We start from the raw sequence: 17,809 nt of genomic DNA, 5'->3' as shown, positions 1-17,809 counted from the left end.
AGTGCAAGTATGACAAGGAAACTCCACAATTATAGGATAGCGTGAGCATGCAAATTTGAATGCATACCTTACACTATTACAAGTCAATGCACTGTTACAACTATGCTCAGCGATGCTTCAAAGCATATTTGCATTTACACGCAACTCAACGAACTGAGATTCAAATATTTCCTTTCCACAAAATTCTTATTGCAACATGATATGCATCCGATGATCATCCTCAAAACACTCTGCTTAAAGGAAATGCAGTCGTTTTCCCACATGATACATTCAAATCTGGTCAAATTTGGCATCAAAAGATGTTCTTGTCATCACATTGATGTATGCATCTCACAACATGGTGCCCACAGGGCGCGATCTGCTTGAACGTGAGTCTCCCAAACTGACACCGTGTACAACATTGGTACATTCTGTACAACGTTTAAAAATTCCAGAAATGGCACGGTGCTGGCAGGATCCCACAATTTGAAATGGCGTGGTTTGACAGAAGTAAAACATTTCAAGGAAAATTTTCGCTTTGAAATCCAAAACCTATTCATTCAGAAAAATCCAGGTAGAAAAAGACCCCGCCGAGACGGAATAAAATCCAGTTGAGAACCCAATGGAATGGAGTCGAGCGGAAGCCTGTGCGTCCTTGAGCTGCTGTTTGACGACATCGAGTTCCTCTTGAAGTCTGTTCCTTTCCCTTTCAACCGAGAATATACGCGACAATGTGTTGAAGTACTCTTCCTGTCTGAGCTTGAATAGGTTTTGGTACTCAGTCTGAGGATCGTTGAGCTCCAGGTCGCAACTTCCTTCAATGAGGTAATCCTTTGCCTCGAGGATTGTTCGAGACTCGTCGCTGCAGATGTCGGCTCTGGCTTTGTCTGAGTGTTTGAACATGTAGACCCTCTTGTATGCCTTGGTGATCTCGCTTGGTGTATAACTCTTTGTTGCATCGAGGCCAAGGGTGAGGTAGAAGAAGCCTTTGGTGTAGTCAAAGGAAGAATCACGCTCGTTAAGTCTTGTGACTGCATCATCGAGCCTTCTGTTCACATCGTCGAGATCATCATGCAGGTCATAAATACGCTGCCTCATATCAATGATTCGATCATGTTTCTTTTGCAGGTCTTGCCTAAGAGACTTGATTTCGCTCTTAAAAGTTGTATTGGTATGCTTGAGAGTGTCGTAGTTGCCTTTGAGGACATTGTATTGGTGCTCGAGTGTGATGAACTTCTGTGAGAGGGAGAAGTATTGATCTTCCACAGAGGCTTCTGTATCGCTATTCTGCATGGCGCGATCGGAATTAGCTCTAGACCTTCAACCCTTAGCCTAGCTGAAGAGGTTCACAGTTGATACTGATAAGGGTACTCAACCCTCTAAACAGGGGGTACTCAATACCTATCAATAACTCGTATTATAAAAGCACATCAGGCTGATTCCAGGGGTACTCAACCCTCTAAACAGGGGGTACTCGCTATACTCAAGGGGGTACCCAAGACCTATCAATAACTCATATTATAAAAAACACGTCAGGCTGATTCCAGGGGTACTCAACCCTCTAAACAGGGGGTACTCGCTATACTCAAGGGGGTACCCAAAACCTATCAATAACTCATATTATAAAAACACGTCAGGCTGATTCCAGGGGTACTCAGCCCTCTAAACAGGGGGTACTCGCTATACTCAAGGGGGTACCCAAGACCTATCAATAACTCATATTATAAAAACACGTCAGGCTGATTCCAGGGGTACTCAGCCCTCTAAACAGGGGGTATTCGCTATACTCAAGGGGGTACTCAAGACACGCCCCTCAACCCAGCTGCAGAGCTTTACAGCTAATACTGATAGGGGGTACTCAACCCTCCAGCCGGGGGTACTCACTATCCTCAAGGGGGTACTCAAGACACCACCCCTCAACCCAGCTGCAGAGCTTTACAGCTAATACTGATAGGGGGTACTCAACCCTCTTAACAGGGGGTACTCGCTATACTCAAGGGGGTACTCAAGACACCACCCCTCAACCCAGCTGCAGAGCTTTACAGCTAATACTGATAGGGGGTACTCAACCCTCTTAACAGGGGGTACTCGCTATACTCAAGGGGGTACTCAAGACACCACCCCTCAACCCAGCTGCAGAGCTTTACAGCTAATACCGCCGATAAGGGGTACTCAACCCTCTAAACAGGGGGTACTCGCTATACTCAAGGGGGTACCCAAGACCTATCAATAACTCATATTATAAAAACACGTCAGGCTGATTCCAGGGGTACTCAACCCTCTAAACAGGGGGTACTCGCTATCCTCAAGGGGGTACTCAACAGACGGCCCTCAACCCAGCTGCAGAGCTTTACAGCTCAACCCTCCAGTCGGGGGTACTCAACCCTTCAGCCGGGGGGTACTCAACCCTCCCAACAGGGGGTACTTAGCGTACCCAACACATATCAATAACTCATATTATAAAAAACACATCAGGCTGATTCCAGGGGTACTCAACCCTCCAGCCGGGGGGTACTCACTATCCTCAAGGGGGTACTCAAATAACTCATATTATAAACTCCACCCTCCCAACAGGGGGTACTTAGCCCCCCACACACATCTACTTAACTCACCGCCGGCGCCACCGGACCCCGAAAAGCCACGCCGCCATGCCCAAACGCAGCAACGACTCCCACCCATCCTCGTCAAAGAAGCGTAAAGTATCTCTTTCCAACGCATGCAATACTGTTGCTTTGTACAAACCTCCTGTGTATTTCCACAATGCTCAATCTGCTATTATACGTCACGCTCATAATGCCATCCACAAACCAACTGTTGACTGGCAATTGTATCTGATCCAACTCTTCTGCATGCTTGACCGCTTTACTATCAACAAACTCATTCCAAATTTCTTGGACCCTTCCGTGATATATGCTCTTGTCGAATACAAACCTTTCCTGGGACTTGATTACGCAAAAAGTCATATCTTTTCACATTGGCAATGTAATATGTATTACACTTCTAAGCATTCCAAGGGCCGAAATCGTGCCATTCGTTACACCAACTGTCAGACAGTTCAATGGCGATTGTATTTGATTCAACTCTTCTCGTTGCTTGACCGCTTTACGATCAAAAAGCTCGTTCCATTCTTTTTGGACTCTTCCATCAAAGCTGATCATGATATGCTCTGTCGCAACTTGTTGAAATCTTTTCGTATCAAACTCAACCCAAAAAAATTGCATCACAACACAAAAGTTGATGAATATCAAGCCTGGATACGAAGGATGTTTCAACATTCAACATTCGACAAGGAAAAACAGATGAAGCTTCACTACGAAGCTCGAATCCAGAGCATGCAACAGGAACACGCTGCAGAAATCCACAACAAGGACAGGTTGATTGCTAGCCTTCTAAAGAGGATCCCTAAAAGGTTTTGACAATAAAATTTCTTTCAATCTGCCTTGTGTTTCATCTTTCTACACACCGCACTCTTTCCACCTTGCTTCAGACTTGTCTCGTATATAAAATAAAGTGTTGAAGCGGCAACAACAATGATCTTCCATGGCTTAAATCAATGGCAATTACAACTGAATTCATAGTGTACTGGCGTTGAGTGATGTTGCAATTAGAATCATTGTGTGGGCAGCCAGCCCCTTTGCGCTATTGATTCTTGTTTGGATCATATACGGATTATATTCACTAACAACTATGTTATATTCACTAACAACTATGTCAAGAAAAGAGACTTCCGTGGCGCAGCAGCACAGATACTTTCAAATTCAGACTCCCTGGCAATGCCAGCCAGCCATCTATAGCATCAGTCATAATCTGGTTTAAAGCCACAATCAATCAAACACACAACTCAATCGCGCTCTCACCTCAATCAGATTTCACTCTCATCTGAGTCAGAGTCCCACTCGCTCTCAGACACCAAATCATTCATCCCTTGCCTTGCATCCTCATCCTCATCCTCATCCTCATCCTCATCCTCATCCTCATCCTCATCCATCGGACACGCATCTCCTCCATATTCACCCGTGTTTACCCTGTCAATCACAGTCTCCAAACCACTCAATGGCAGAGGAAACCAAGGTCCAACTGGAACGTGATATCGCATTCAAATCTAGTAATCAACTCCTCACGTGGATGATCCAGCATCGATATGCGCTCACAGATACACACTTTCGCCTCCTCAACACGATCCTGCGCCTCTCTGTATGCTTTCTTGAACAACTCAGTAAAACGCCCCTTTGAAGCTTCAAACTCCTCGCCCCTTCCAGACTGCTCCAGCAACGACTTCGCTCCTTCTCTCAGCTCATCCGACGGTGGCTTCATCAAAACACTGTACTCATACCCCTGTTCATCATAACCCTTGTACAAAGACCTTGATACAATGAAAGGAGACAGAGCATCGGAAACAATGCAATAAACCTTATCCTATAGAGAGCAATCATCAACAACCTTCAAGCATCACAAGAAATAAACAAATCAATCATCACCTGCATAAGCGTAAAACAGAAAAGATTCTTATGATAATAATCATCCAACATCGCTCTCTCTCCATACTGATAAGTACTCTCCAGTCTCACGTCTTGGAAAGTATGATTGCATTCCAAAACACAATCCTTCCAGCACTGTAACAAATATAACTACACAATACATCACCAAACCATATAAGCATATTACATCAAAAATTCAACCAGATCATATGCAACTTCCACATTGTTCACATTCGCAAAAGCCTTCTCAAAAACATTCAACTGCTTCGTAGCAACCAAATACGCACAGCCCATAAAAGGTCTCAGATGATTCTCAAGCTCCTCATCCAGCTCAACATCAAAAGCATCCTCCAGCGCGAAATACTGTCAATCATTCAACTCGTCAATTCTAAAATTCCATAATTTTCAAACAAACTAACCTTCAGATGCCCAAGTAACTCATCCTTCTTCCCCAAAAACATCTCAAAGTCACCAGACTCCCGGAAACTTAATCCTTGCAGATTCCCAATACACTCTTCCACTTGATCCCAGTCACAATTCAAAATACTCTCCACAGAAAGACCCTTATCACTCCGTAACGATTCCATCACAGCTCCCGCAACAACATCTCTCAGACGCCTTTCGTTCATCCCTTTAGCTCTCAGAACTCCATCCAGCCACCACCTCGCCTAATTTAAACAGGTTTGTGACCAGGAACTTCCCACTACCCCTAGTAATAATCCAACTGAGGAGGGGTACCAAATACACACCAATAATATAAAGATCTACATAAATAATATTCCCAAAATATCCCCAACTTCCCACTACCCCTAGTAATAATCCAAATTCGGAGGGGTACCAAATACACACCAATAATATAAAGATATATATAAATAATATTCCCAAAATATCCCAACCCAAATCATGTAATGAAGAGAAAGAGAATCGAACCCGTCTTCATCCACAGTGACGGCAAACAGCTCATTCTTAATCTCAAAAACGCCATTACAAAAAACCAAGACAAAATTTGTAATTTACATCATAAAAACTAATAAACCCAACAAGGCATACATCAATCCCGATACACACTACCTAAACAACAAACAAATCCACACACCACCCGCAAAACACTCGTCAAAAAAAGAATTCTCCGATTCATACTCTTAAAAACCCATTCAAATGCATATAAATCATCCCACATCATAAAATATATTCATCATATGCCATCTGAAGACGATAATGATAACATGCCATCTGAAGACGACCAGAACGAACAGAAGCCAAATAATATCAAAATATCAAAAAGAAATCCTATACCACTATACATACTTTTCTATCTATTTTGGTTAACAGCTCTCATCACATGGTACTACAAACCAGCCCCTATCAACCACATAAATAAAAGAAGACAAGATTCACAAGACAAACTCAATGTACCATTTCTATTACATTGGTTCCTATCCAATGTTATCATAGCAATATACTTCCTCGCTCTGCCTTTGATAGTATCTCTATATTCTTTCAACAAGATATCATTGTCAAGATTACAAATAATATTCCCAATCACTCTGACGGCACTCATTGGAATCATAGTATGGTTACTATTCGATCCTTTCACAGATAAACGCTCTTCAAATCCATATACACAAAGCGAACTAACACTAGTTTCAATCGGTGGTATCTTCGTTATGGCTTTGTTCATATTCCTTTCTTCTTTCATGTTGATATGCACCTCGCAACGCGATCTCCAACAACATCACCAACTAAATCAAATCCAAACAGCAGTATCCAAATCAAAATACAGACGTTACCACCCTTTGGCAACCTTGCCTATTGATAAATACCAATATATTTACACAGTTCAATAAATACAACGTAATCCAAACATTGACACTAATGATTCATGACAATTTCAATAAAATCCGCATCATCACTTCTACAAAACCCCAATGAACAGAGGAGGCATAGATTGACAAGGCATAGATTAACAAGCATTTTTAATAAATTCAATTTTTTTAAGATTGTCTTTTTCAATTTTCTACATCAAAATCAACCATATTCTGCTGTTTTCTACTGCTCAATTTCCGAGATTTTCCATACCTCATTTTTTTCTTCTAAGTCAAATCTCTCATTATCAATCTCTCACAAAACACCAGAAAAATTTACCCAAAAGTAACACAGAAATCAGCTAAATGATATTGTTATTCTTATCAATTTAAACCAATTCAAAACTGATTTAAATCGATTCAAAGTCACTTACCTCACGTTTTCGTTACATATATATACAAATTTTTTTTTTTGCACCCTCTCCTGCACAAGGCCGATTTCATATGTGACCCACTAAGTAAAAACACCAAGGGTCCGACCCTTTCACCTAAAAACTACCCCTACTTTCATATCTCTTTTGTTACCACCCCTTCAATTTGACTGTGAGGAGGAACCCTTGTTGAATGGCGGTTTTCATATGTGACCCACTAAGTAAAAACACCAAGGGTCCGACCCTGGCCCTCAGAGCTAGGGGATCCCAAGGCATCTCCCGGAGCCTCGGAGGGACAATGGCATCGCTATATCCTCTCTGGCCTCTCTGTCCTGCACATGGCGATTTTCATATGTGACCCACTAAGTAAAAACACCAAGGGTCCGACCCTGGCCCTCAGAGCTAGGGGATCCCAAGGCATCTCCCAGGGGGACAATGGCATCGCTATATCCTCTCTGGCCTCTCTGTCCTGCACATGGCGATTTTCATATGTGACCCACTAAGTAAAAACACCAAGGGTCCGACCCTGGCCCTCAGAGCTAGGGGATCCCAAGGCATCTCCCAGGGGGACAATGGCATCGCTATATCCTCTCTGGCCTCTCTGTCCTGCACATGGCGATTTTCATATGTGACCCACTAAGTAAAAACACCAAGGGTCCGACCCTGGCCCTCAGAGCTAGGGGATCCCAAGGCATCTCCCAGGGAGACAATGGCATCGCTATATCCTCTCTGGCCTCTCTGTCCTGCACATGGCGATTTTCATATGTGACCCACTAAGTAAAAACACCAAGGGTCCGACCCTGGCCCTCAGAGCTAAGGGATCCCAAGGCATCTCCCAGGGAGACAATGGCATCGCTATATCCTCTCTGGCCTCTCTGTCCTGCACATGGCGATTTTCATATGTGACCCACTAAGTAAAAACACCAAGGGTCCGACCCTGGCCCTGGTACGCTACGGCTCTCTTAGCTACCAAAATTTGGAAACCCTTTCAATATAAAAGCAACCTTGTTAGAATCCCGACAAAATGCAAATGTATACATCACTATCAACCCCTCATCAATATAACCCCCAGTATCACCCTGTCCCTATCACCATGGCACCGGCGAATTACGAACGAATAAACTCACAGTATGACCAAAGAATATACCACGAACATCGCCACAAGGATACTTTCTGCGACAAGGTCATTGGATGCGCTTGGTTTTGTCATAGTTTTACATATTGCAGTCAGGTGTTTTGTGATGCATAAATCTTTGAAAACGACTAGATGTTTTTGTATTTGTGACTATCCTTTATTTTGTGTCCAAGGGATTTAATCACTAGATTGACCTAATGGGTTGTAAACATTTCAGTCTACAAACACCCATGTGTCTGTGACATTGAGCGCGCAATAACCCCCGTACCTCGAGAACCTGCACCTCATCCCCTCGCCACAGTCCTCGTCTCTGATGCATGGTTGCACATGGGATTCTAACCCACGGGAGGTGACGACGGCCCTGAAACTTTTTGCTAGGACAGTCAAATCCGATTCATGTTCGAAGTTAGATCCTCCCTCTGCGAGACGGCATAGCGCCCCAGCTCCTCGCAGTCGGCGTGGCCCCGGAGGACACACAAAGTCAAGGGAGTGGGTGCGGACAACCCTTTTGCGATATTCGAGTGCGGTCGCATTCTGCATTGTAAAGACTTTATGCGATTCGGTTGTAGACGGCTCGTTGAATCTCAACTGGGTTTCCTGATGCCAAGCGCTTGTTCCAAGAAGAAGGCACATCAACAGCAGTGGTGGCGGTGATAGCAATGACAGCACGCAACTCGTCATTTGGTGGATTGGTCACCTTCCAAGGAAGGTTCCCTTATTAAATTCTGGAGAGAAGTTTTATTCTTCACAAACGTTTTATTCTAAAACAAAGAAAATAAAATGTATTAACCCTTTGGGTAGCTGGATCGTAATTCGCAATGCCCCTGCCACATGGTTTCTATGTCTTTACAGAATGGCACTTGAGCCACAAGAACCTCGCTTAAACTTTGAAACTTATCTGAGCAACCCTAGGGTGATCGTGAGGCATACCAGTGACATCCAGAAATTAAAATATCTTTACCATAACACGGTGATAAAATCACTAAAACTAAGGACCAGATTGCATCAAGAAGCCCTCGAGACGAGACTGGCGAGCAGAAGACAACTTGAAGAGCACTCCGCGCGTGAAAGGTCTGATAAACAAGTGTTCAACAAGACCTTGAGCAACTGAGATAAAGTCATGATCAGAGTATCTCCTGTTCAGAATGTCATCAACGATCTCGTCAACTCTCTTCACCGCTTCATCCTCTCCAACATTTCGTCCTTCAATCAGATAAGTTTTCAGAAATCGCTTAAATGAAGTCAATTGATTGGAGTCCTCACGGAAAACTTCGAACATTCCAGGCATGGAAAGCAAAAGAAGAATCAAGCCACAGTACTGGTCAAATCTGGCAGCAACAACAGACCGCCGGACACGATTCATAAGATCCTTTACAGTCGGAAGATACAACATTGATGAAACCTCTTTATCGACTTCCGATGAATTAACACACGAATCATAGCTGATTGAAGGCTTCTTGTAATTGAAGATATAATTGAAGCACCTTTCAACGTACAAGAATGAACACAGGTACCTGCTTCCTTGCAAAAACTCATACCCGTCATCGGCCAAACGATACGAAAAACGAACCATATCATCGAAAACGACACTATCAGAAAGACCGGAATTGACCATGCATCGCTGGTGAAAACTCAACAGATACGGAAGGAAGTTGAAATGAATCAGAAATTTCCCGAATCCACATTCAGAATTGAAGAAGATAGCACGAAACAAACTCTTCATACAAAGATTGTCCACAGGTACATGACTCTTCACAGATTCCTTTTGCCAGTCCCAAAAATAACTCAAGCAGACAAGAGGCAAGAAACTCCACGTCTCTTTCATTCTCGGAGTCATCGAACCCTCAATCCTCTCCTTCGTCTCTTTTGGAATATCAGCAACAAGACTTCGCAAATCCTTCTCAACGGATGAATAACAGGCATCATGGTCATCGAACTTGATTTTGTATCCCTTGATCATCAGCTTTCGACTAAAGTTCATATCCATGTGACAAACAGCCCACTTCTCAGCCTTCTCCGCAGCCTTATCCTTAGACTTCCATTCAGGCTCCTCGTCACTATCAGGCAGTACCTTGCTGTCAACTCTCTTCCTCTCTCCAGAGAACCACTTCTCGTCACTCTCAATGTCATCAGGATCATCAAAGTCATCCGAAGAGTCACATCCCTCACTCTCTGACTGGCTCACACTCGCATCGGAATGCTCGTCATCATCATCATCATCCACCTCGTCCCGTTTCCTCTTTTCTCCAGGAAAAAGGACCAAGAAGAGCACAGACAGAAACACTCGTGCATGCTTGCAAAACAACATCTTGCAGGTTTGACACTTCACGTATGGCTCTTGATTCTTTTAACACTCCTTGCTGAGAAATCTAAAAGATAATAATGTCATGTTTGGTAGTTTAAAAAATATCATTAGAGTACAATAATAAAATTCTTTTTTTAAAAATAGATTGTAGATGGTACAACTGTCATTATTATTTATTATTTTTAGATCTTCTGACCCCACCCTCTCTGACCTATATACTACCCCCTTGATCCCACGTCAGCCAAGAAGGCAAATCTTATACCCGACTAGTACCCCCTGTTTGTCTGTATACTACCCCCTTGATCCCACGTCAGCCAAGAAGGCAAATCTTATACCCCGACTAGTACCCCCTGTTTGTCTGTATACTACCCCCTTGATCCCAAGTCAGCCAAGAAGGCAAATCCTATACCCCGACTAGTACCCCCTGTTTGTCTGTATTCTACCCCCTTGATCCCAAGTCAGCCAAGAAGGCAAATCCTATACCCCGACTAGTACCCCCTGTTTGTCTGTATTCTACCCCCTTGATCCCAAGTCAGCCAAGAAGGCAAATCCTATACCCCGACTAGTACCCCCTGTTTGTCTGTATTCTACCCCCTTGATCCCAAGTCAGCCAAGAAGGCAAATCTTATACCCCGACTAGTACCCCCTGTTTGTCTGTATACTACCCCCTTGACCCCACGTCAGCAAAGAAGGCAAATCTACCTTCACATTTTATTTCAAAACCAATATTTGAAATTTAATTGAGTGGTTAAATTTGAACTTGCAAGACATCGTTTTCAACTTATTTTCATTTCAAGCAAGTTTCAAAAGTTTATGGACTCAAATGAAATTACACACAAACATTGTTTCAAATGTTTCGTTGCTTTCGATTAGCCGCATCGAAAAACCCTGCCATGTCAAGACTAGCCCAATCCTTCAGAGACACCGTTCATTGCATGAAGGACAAGCGCATGACCTCACAAATAACTCAAAGATCTGTTCTTGATCAAACTGCACACACACATCTCGTTCTCATAGGGATATCTTTTATATTGCTTGACAGAAACGTTTTATCAGAGAAATCGCGACTGAGGCGGGAAGGGGCTGAGGCGGAAGGCTGAGGAGGACTTAGACAGACTGAGACCCTGCGATTAGTTCCGGAACACCGTTCCTCACAGACTCCACCATCCTATCCAACAGTTGCCTCAGCCCCGCCTCGCTACCACAGCTCCCCGTACTCTCGTTCCTCACAAACCAATGGCCCCAGCGCTTCGCACGCCTCACCTTGTTCTCGATCCCAACAATCCAGTTGTTCTGAATCATCAGCGGCAGAACACCCCCGCTACCCTCACACTCCGCCCTCTTGCCCTTGAAGTTGTTCACCACACCCCCGTCATACCACTGCCCGTTCACAAACATGCACCGTGGAAACACCGCGTGCTTCAACCCAAACGTTCTCGACTTGATCAAACGCGTCAAGATCACCTGCTCTGACTCCAAATACACCAGAGATTGTTCCCTGTCATCGACGAATGGGTCAAGCATATCAGTCAAATCATGCATCGTGGTAGTCTCATTTTCAACCATTTTTTGCTTTGGTGCCTTGAACGAAAGTATACTCCAGAATTGAATGATCAGTCATTCTTCTACAAGTGTTTCCTTCTTGGAACTGAAACGAGAAAAGAATACAAGCTCAGAGAGCCGAAAAAAGGTAAAGAAGACAAGATACAACAGCAACAGAACTATCGTGACATGTTACGTTCGTTCTGGGAGGAAAAACATTCAACTTATGATGAATATCAAATCAATCGCATCAAAGGAGACGGGCAAGCAATACTGTATGCCATACAACAATACATCACGAATCTCAAGACATACCTGGCATACACCATCAATTCGAGGCAAATCAGATATATCGAGGAATGGACTGAGACACAAATAAAAGAGCTCAAAATACCAAAAATGAAGGTGACAGAATTGAAGGAGTTTCAACACAACCTCCGATGCGTTATCAATGGTTGGGCATTTCCACCACTAAGGTATCTGATGCAGGAAGATGTATCCCGATTTGTACAAGATCAGAGAAATGTTTTGGGGTTACAAAGAGGACAATTTGTTCTGTTGAATCAGAAGCATCTCAAGGCACATACTTGGTGGTATGAAAACCATCAATTGGAATTGCTTCGATATCAGCATATGATATTGTCCTTCCTTGAACAAAATGAAACCAAGACATATTCCTTAGCCCCTATTTGTACGATCAAGAGTCATTTCATCACTATTGATGCCAAGATATTATCGGCCATGTCGAAAGGACTTAGATTGACAGTCGTTGAAATGGATGAAGACTTTTTTCAAATGAAGGATGTATTCAGATATGACCGATATGCGAAAAATGGAAAAACATTGAAACGAGTCCAAACAGACGGGGTTTCTCTTTGTTTTCATTTCGAAAAAGAAGTGATCCAGAAAAAACAAGAACAACGCGAGAAAAAGAAAGCGCGACATGTTGAAAACACAAGCAACAGAGTGATTGCTATTGATCCTGGACGAACTGTCTTGATTTGTGGGATTGAAGATGGGACAGGTAAACAATTCCGCTTCAGTCGAAACCAATACTATCAGGAATCTCACATGAAGAGGAATGAGCGGAGGTCAAGAAAATGGAATACAGAGATAAAGGAAATCAATAATAGATTGAGTAATGCTTCTTTGAAAACATGTAATTCAAAGGTCTTTGAACAGAACATCAAGGTTGTCTTGGATGTCAGAAAACAATGTTTTCAACATCATTGCAAACGAAGAGAGGCTCTACTCAGAATGGACAACTTCATTCACAAAAACAGAGTCGTTGATCGTTTTCTGAATACTCTTCAAACAAAGGATCAGGAAGAACCAATGCTTGCGTATGGTGATGGGTCATTCAATTCAACAGGGAGAGGAGAAAAAATGGCACCCGTAAAGTGGATCAAAGAAAAATGCAAAAAACGATTCAAAAAGTTTGTTGAGATTGATGAATACTTCACAACAGCAAAATGCAATTGTTGTGGAGAAAGATTGCATGACTTTACCCGTCGACATTCCATGCGAAAAAAAGGGAAACATAATACACGGAAAAAAATTGTTCGAGGATTGAAATGGTGTTCTTCCACCAGATGCTTCAAGTCTCCATTTGTATCCCGGGATGTCAATGCAGCAATGAATATTCTACTGTGTTTCAGGACACTTCCTGGAAGACCTGAATTCCTGCAAAGACCTCTGTATCATCGCCCTCAATAGTCATTGACTATTGGGGGTCATCAAGAGAAACATTCATTTGTTCGCTCTTGGTGGGTATGCTCCCAATGGGGGTACATACCATAGCCTGTAGACTTCAATTTTGTTTTAGATTTCGATGTCTATTTCAGTTTGTCGTTTATAGGTTATACTCATTATCTTTCGAAGCGAAATGTTTTGAAGTGACCACCTGCCGTAACCCAAGCGGATTTTCCCAGCTATCATAAATGCATCGGGCCTTTACGGATGCAATCGAGGGAATGCCATACGACATCGGTCCGCTCCCTGGATGTACAAACACCAACGCAGCCTGTCGCCTGCGAATAAAATGCACAGGGTCAAATTTAACACGATGAAAAGGCATGAAGAAAATAGACTGATGACATACCTGGCCGTCAATTCATCTTTGATCTGTACAAGACGCCGCTCCATGTTGTTTAGTTGATGCAAGATACTCTTCTCAATGAATCCATGCTGACCAAAATTTTTCTTCTGTCCTTGACACGAGACATCACTTTTGACAACTCTTTACCAATTGGCACGATGTCTTTCTTTATCATGTTCTGGATATCCCGTGGGTAGAACTTCGACTGATCCTCCAAATTGTTGACATATTGAAAAATCTCAACGGTCGTATGAAGGATATAATCAAGTTGATCCACATCAATCTCTTCACAAGTCATGTGGTAGATCAAAAGCTTGATCTGATTGATTGCCGTGACCAAGAACGTTGCTAGACTGCCCCACATCATCGCAGATATCAAATACAGAGAATAAAGGTAATCTGAATCTTGCATCATGCTGAGTATAGGTTTCTCCGGTCCCTCGATCAGGGCACGCCGCAATTCTTCTATGTATGGGTTGGGATAAGCGGAGTAACCTGGTTGGGGTGGGCTGTTCTCAGCTTGGTGGTAGATGTGTTTATTCGGTCGCTCGATCAGGGCACGCCGCAAAGTTGCTATATATTCGTTGGCATAAACGGGGTAACCTGGCCGGGGTGGGTTGTTCTCAGCTCGGCGGTAGAGGCTCGAGGGGATCAAATCGCTCATGCTTGAACGTGTTCTTCGCGCTGTTGGATCACAGTGCTTTTAAATACATTCCAAATCTTTATGACCAACAAAAAACCTAACAACTCGTTGATTCCAGGTCAAACCCCAGGTACCTCCGTCATGGATTGCCTCTGTATACCAGGTTATGGATTCACCAACAACACGGTAATAACTAACTCTAACACTAGCACTAGCACTAACTGGCTAAGTCACACAAAGTTCGAAAAATTAAAATCTCAAATGTTGCGCCACGAGAAGAACATCAAGCCACACACGACTCGGGGCATTGGGTCCCCTCCGGGCAGACGCTGCACTTGTCGGCAGCAAACCTGTAGTATCCATAGTCACACTGACACTGCATCAATGAGGAAGCCCCTGAGGTGGAGTTGGATCGCTCCGGGTATGCACTCTTCACCCTCCCGGTGCAGTAGAACCCCGGCTCACACAGCGAGCACCCCCCTGCAGTGAGGTACGAGCCCTCAGGTACCAGCATCCTCCCCACCCTAGTATGCCGTATCCCCCACCCGGGGAAGAAATATTTAAAAAATAACTGATATAAATATGTTTTAACATGCCATTAAACAACATGCATGATTTTCATCTAATATTCATATTGTGCAGCGGGTTAGTGTATTCATGTTATGCGTCGGATGGGTGGTGTTCTACTTATGGTTATGGAAGTTGCCCCGCAAATTCTAACGCCCCTATTCATGGTTATGAATTTTACCCAGGCTTATACTGTAGCTGGTGTACGTGTATAACGGATTATCATCAAAGTGTAGTAGAATTAGCGAATGGGAAAACTGCTACCGTGTGCCTTAAATGTACAGACTGCTACCCGGGATACTACGTTACCACCGCATGTAGAGCAAATGAAAATGGTGCACAAAACCGTATCTGCTCTCCATGCGCAGGTGATTCATACTCAGCACTGAACAACAACATGTCATGTACACCATGTCCTGATAACTCAGCCATCCCCAGCGGTACCAACAAAACTGCCCGTACAGCCTGCCAATGCAATGCTGGCTATTACAAGAGTGGATCCGACATTGCTTTCACATGCATAGCCTGCCCAGGCGATTCATACTCAGCACCAGACAGCACCTCTTGTACACCATGTCCTGATAACTCAGCCATCCCCAGCGGTACCAACAAAACTGCCCGTACAGCCTGCCAATGCAATGCTGGCTATTACAAGAGTGGATCCGACACTGCTTTCACATGCATAGCCTGCCCAGGCGATTCATACTCAGCACCAGACAGCACCTCTTGTACACCATGTCCTAATAACTCAGCCATCCCCAGCGGTACCAACAAAACTGCCCGTACAGCCTGCCAATGCAACATTGAGTATTTCTGGGATGGTTCAGATGAGAGCTTTGTTTGCACTACATGTCCCGATGAGCACTACTGCCCTGGAAACAACAGCAAGCTAGACTGTGAGCGCTGTACGCCCAACCAATATGAGTTCAGCAGGTGCTTCAATAGCAAAAACCGTGTCTGCATCTTCTGTACAAACTGCAGCATGCATCAGTACGAGACGAGGGGTTGTCAGCAGGATGGCGACGGTGCTGCCAATAGGATTTGCTCCGACTGCTCTATATGCCCTGCTTCTACGTTTGAAACCGTGCCTTGTGCTGACGGCAACTCTCCTCAAAACAGACAGTGCTCGCCATGCCCATCACAAACTTATTCCCCTCAAAACAGCACCGTTTGTACCCGATGCTTTAACAACTCGTTGATTCCAGGTCAAACCCCAGGTACCTCCGTCATGGATTGCCTCTGTATACCAGGTTATGGATTCACCAACAACACGGTAATAACTAACTCTAACACTAGCACTAGCACTAACTGGCTAAGTCACACAAAGTTCGAAAAATTAAAATCTCAAATGTTGCGCCACGAGAAGAACATCAAGCCACACACGACTCGGGGCATTGGGTCCCCTCCGGGCAGACGCTGCACTTGTCGGCAGCAAACCTGTAGTATCCATACTCACTATCCTCAAGGGGGTACTCAAATAACTCATATTATAAACTCCACCCTCCCAACAGGGGGTACTTAGCCCCCCACACACATCTACTTAACTCACCGCCGGCGCCACCGGACCCCGAAAAGCCACGCCGCCATGCCCAAACGCAGCAACGACTCCCACCCATCCTCGTCAAAGAAGCGTAAAGTATCTCTTTCCAACGCATGCAATACTGTTGCTTTGTACAAACCTCCTGTGTATTTCCACAATGCTCAATCTGCTATTATACGTCACGCTCATAATGCCATCCACAAACCAACTGTTGACTGGCAATTGTATCTGATCCAACTCTTCTGCATGCTTGACCGCTTTACTATCAACAAACTCATTCCAAATTTCTTGGACCCTTCCGTGATATATGCTCTTGTCGAATACAAACCTTTCCTGGGACTTGATTACGCAAAAAGTCATATCTTTTCACATTGGCAATGTAATATGTATTACACTTCTAAGCATTCCAAGGGCCGAAATCGTGCCATTCGTTACACCAACTGTCAGACAGTTCAATGGCGATTGTATTTGATTCAACTCTTCTCGTTGCTTGACCGCTTTACGATCAAAAAGCTCGTTCCATTCTTTTTGGACTCTTCCATCAAAGCTGATCATGATATGCTCTGTCGCAACTTGTTGAAATCTTTTCGTATCAAACTCAACCCAAAAAAATTGCATCACAACACAAAAGTTGATGAATATCAAGCCTGGATACGAAGGATGTTTCAACATTCAACATTCGACAAGGAAAAACAGATGAAGCTTCACTACGAAGCTCGAATCCAGAGCATGCAACAGGAACACGCTGCAGAAATCCACAACAAGGACAGGTTGATTGCTAGCCTTCTAAAGAGGATCCCTAAAAGGTTTTGACAATAAAATTTCTTTCAATCTGCCTTGTGTTTCATCTTTCTACACACCGCACTCTTTCCACCTTGCTTCAGACTTGTCTCGTATATAAAATAAAGTGTTGAAGCGGCAACAACAATGATCTTCCATGGCTTAAATCAATGGCAATTACAACTGAATTCATAGTGTACTGGCGTTGAGTGATGTTGCAATTAGAATCATTGTGTGGGCAGCCAGCCCCTTTGCGCTATTGATTCTTGTTTGGATCATATACGGATTATATTCACTAACAACTATGTTATATTCACTAACAACTATGTCAAGAAAAGAGACTTCCGTGGCGCAGCAGCACAGATACTTTCAAATTCAGACTCCCTGGCAATGCCAGCCAGCCATCTATAGCATCAGTCATAATCTGGTTTAAAGCCACAATCAATCAAACACACAACTCAATCGCGCTCTCACCTCAATCAGATTCACTCTCATCTGAGTCAGAT

General features: G+C 43.7%; 5 protein-coding genes across 5 annotated transcripts; 1 reads left to right on the top strand and 4 right to left on the bottom strand.

Moving 5' to 3' along the window:
* Positions 1 to 531: 531 nt before the first annotated feature.
* On the bottom strand, positions 532 to 1,272 carry GUITHDRAFT_120893 (hypothetical protein; the record flags this gene model as incomplete). Its single annotated transcript, XM_005819829.1, has 1 exon — positions 532 to 1,272. One exon carries the CDS (start codon positions 1,270 to 1,272, stop codon positions 532 to 534), a length of 741 nt encoding a protein of 246 aa, XP_005819886.1.
* A 2,569-nt stretch (positions 1,273 to 3,841) lies between these two features.
* On the bottom strand, positions 3,842 to 5,086 carry GUITHDRAFT_120892 (hypothetical protein; the record flags this gene model as incomplete). Its single annotated transcript, XM_005819828.1, has 5 exons — positions 3,842 to 4,056; positions 4,101 to 4,395; positions 4,458 to 4,592; positions 4,659 to 4,820; positions 4,877 to 5,086. The coding sequence occupies 5 exons, from the start codon at positions 5,084 to 5,086 to the stop codon at positions 3,842 to 3,844; spliced, it is 1,017 nt and encodes a 338-aa protein (XP_005819885.1).
* A 3,730-nt stretch (positions 5,087 to 8,816) lies between these two features.
* On the bottom strand, positions 8,817 to 10,136 carry GUITHDRAFT_120891 (hypothetical protein; the record flags this gene model as incomplete). The annotated part of the gene is made up of 1 exon (XM_005819827.1): positions 8,817 to 10,136. The coding sequence occupies one exon, from the start codon at positions 10,134 to 10,136 to the stop codon at positions 8,817 to 8,819; it is 1,320 nt and encodes a 439-aa protein (XP_005819884.1).
* A 1,104-nt stretch (positions 10,137 to 11,240) lies between these two features.
* Positions 11,241 to 11,675, bottom strand: GUITHDRAFT_120890 (hypothetical protein; the record flags this gene model as incomplete). Its single annotated transcript, XM_005819826.1, has 1 exon — positions 11,241 to 11,675. The coding sequence occupies one exon, from the start codon at positions 11,673 to 11,675 to the stop codon at positions 11,241 to 11,243; it is 435 nt and encodes a 144-aa protein (XP_005819883.1).
* A 3,705-nt stretch (positions 11,676 to 15,380) lies between these two features.
* Positions 15,381 to 16,464, top strand: GUITHDRAFT_148286 (hypothetical protein; the record flags this gene model as incomplete). Its single annotated transcript, XM_005819825.1, has 3 exons — positions 15,381 to 15,916; positions 16,189 to 16,233; positions 16,416 to 16,464. The coding sequence occupies 3 exons, from the start codon at positions 15,381 to 15,383 to the stop codon at positions 16,462 to 16,464; spliced, it is 630 nt and encodes a 209-aa protein (XP_005819882.1).
* Positions 16,465 to 17,809: the final 1,345 nt, after the last annotated feature.

The sequence above is a fragment of the Guillardia theta genome, assembly GCF_000315625.1.
Source record: "Guillardia theta CCMP2712 unplaced genomic scaffold GUITHscaffold_203, whole genome shotgun sequence".
Taxonomy (NCBI): Eukaryota; class Cryptophyceae; order Pyrenomonadales; family Geminigeraceae; genus Guillardia; species Guillardia theta.
The sequence above is the reverse complement of the archived record's forward strand: the minus strand, read 5'-3'. Positions and strand labels throughout refer to the sequence as shown.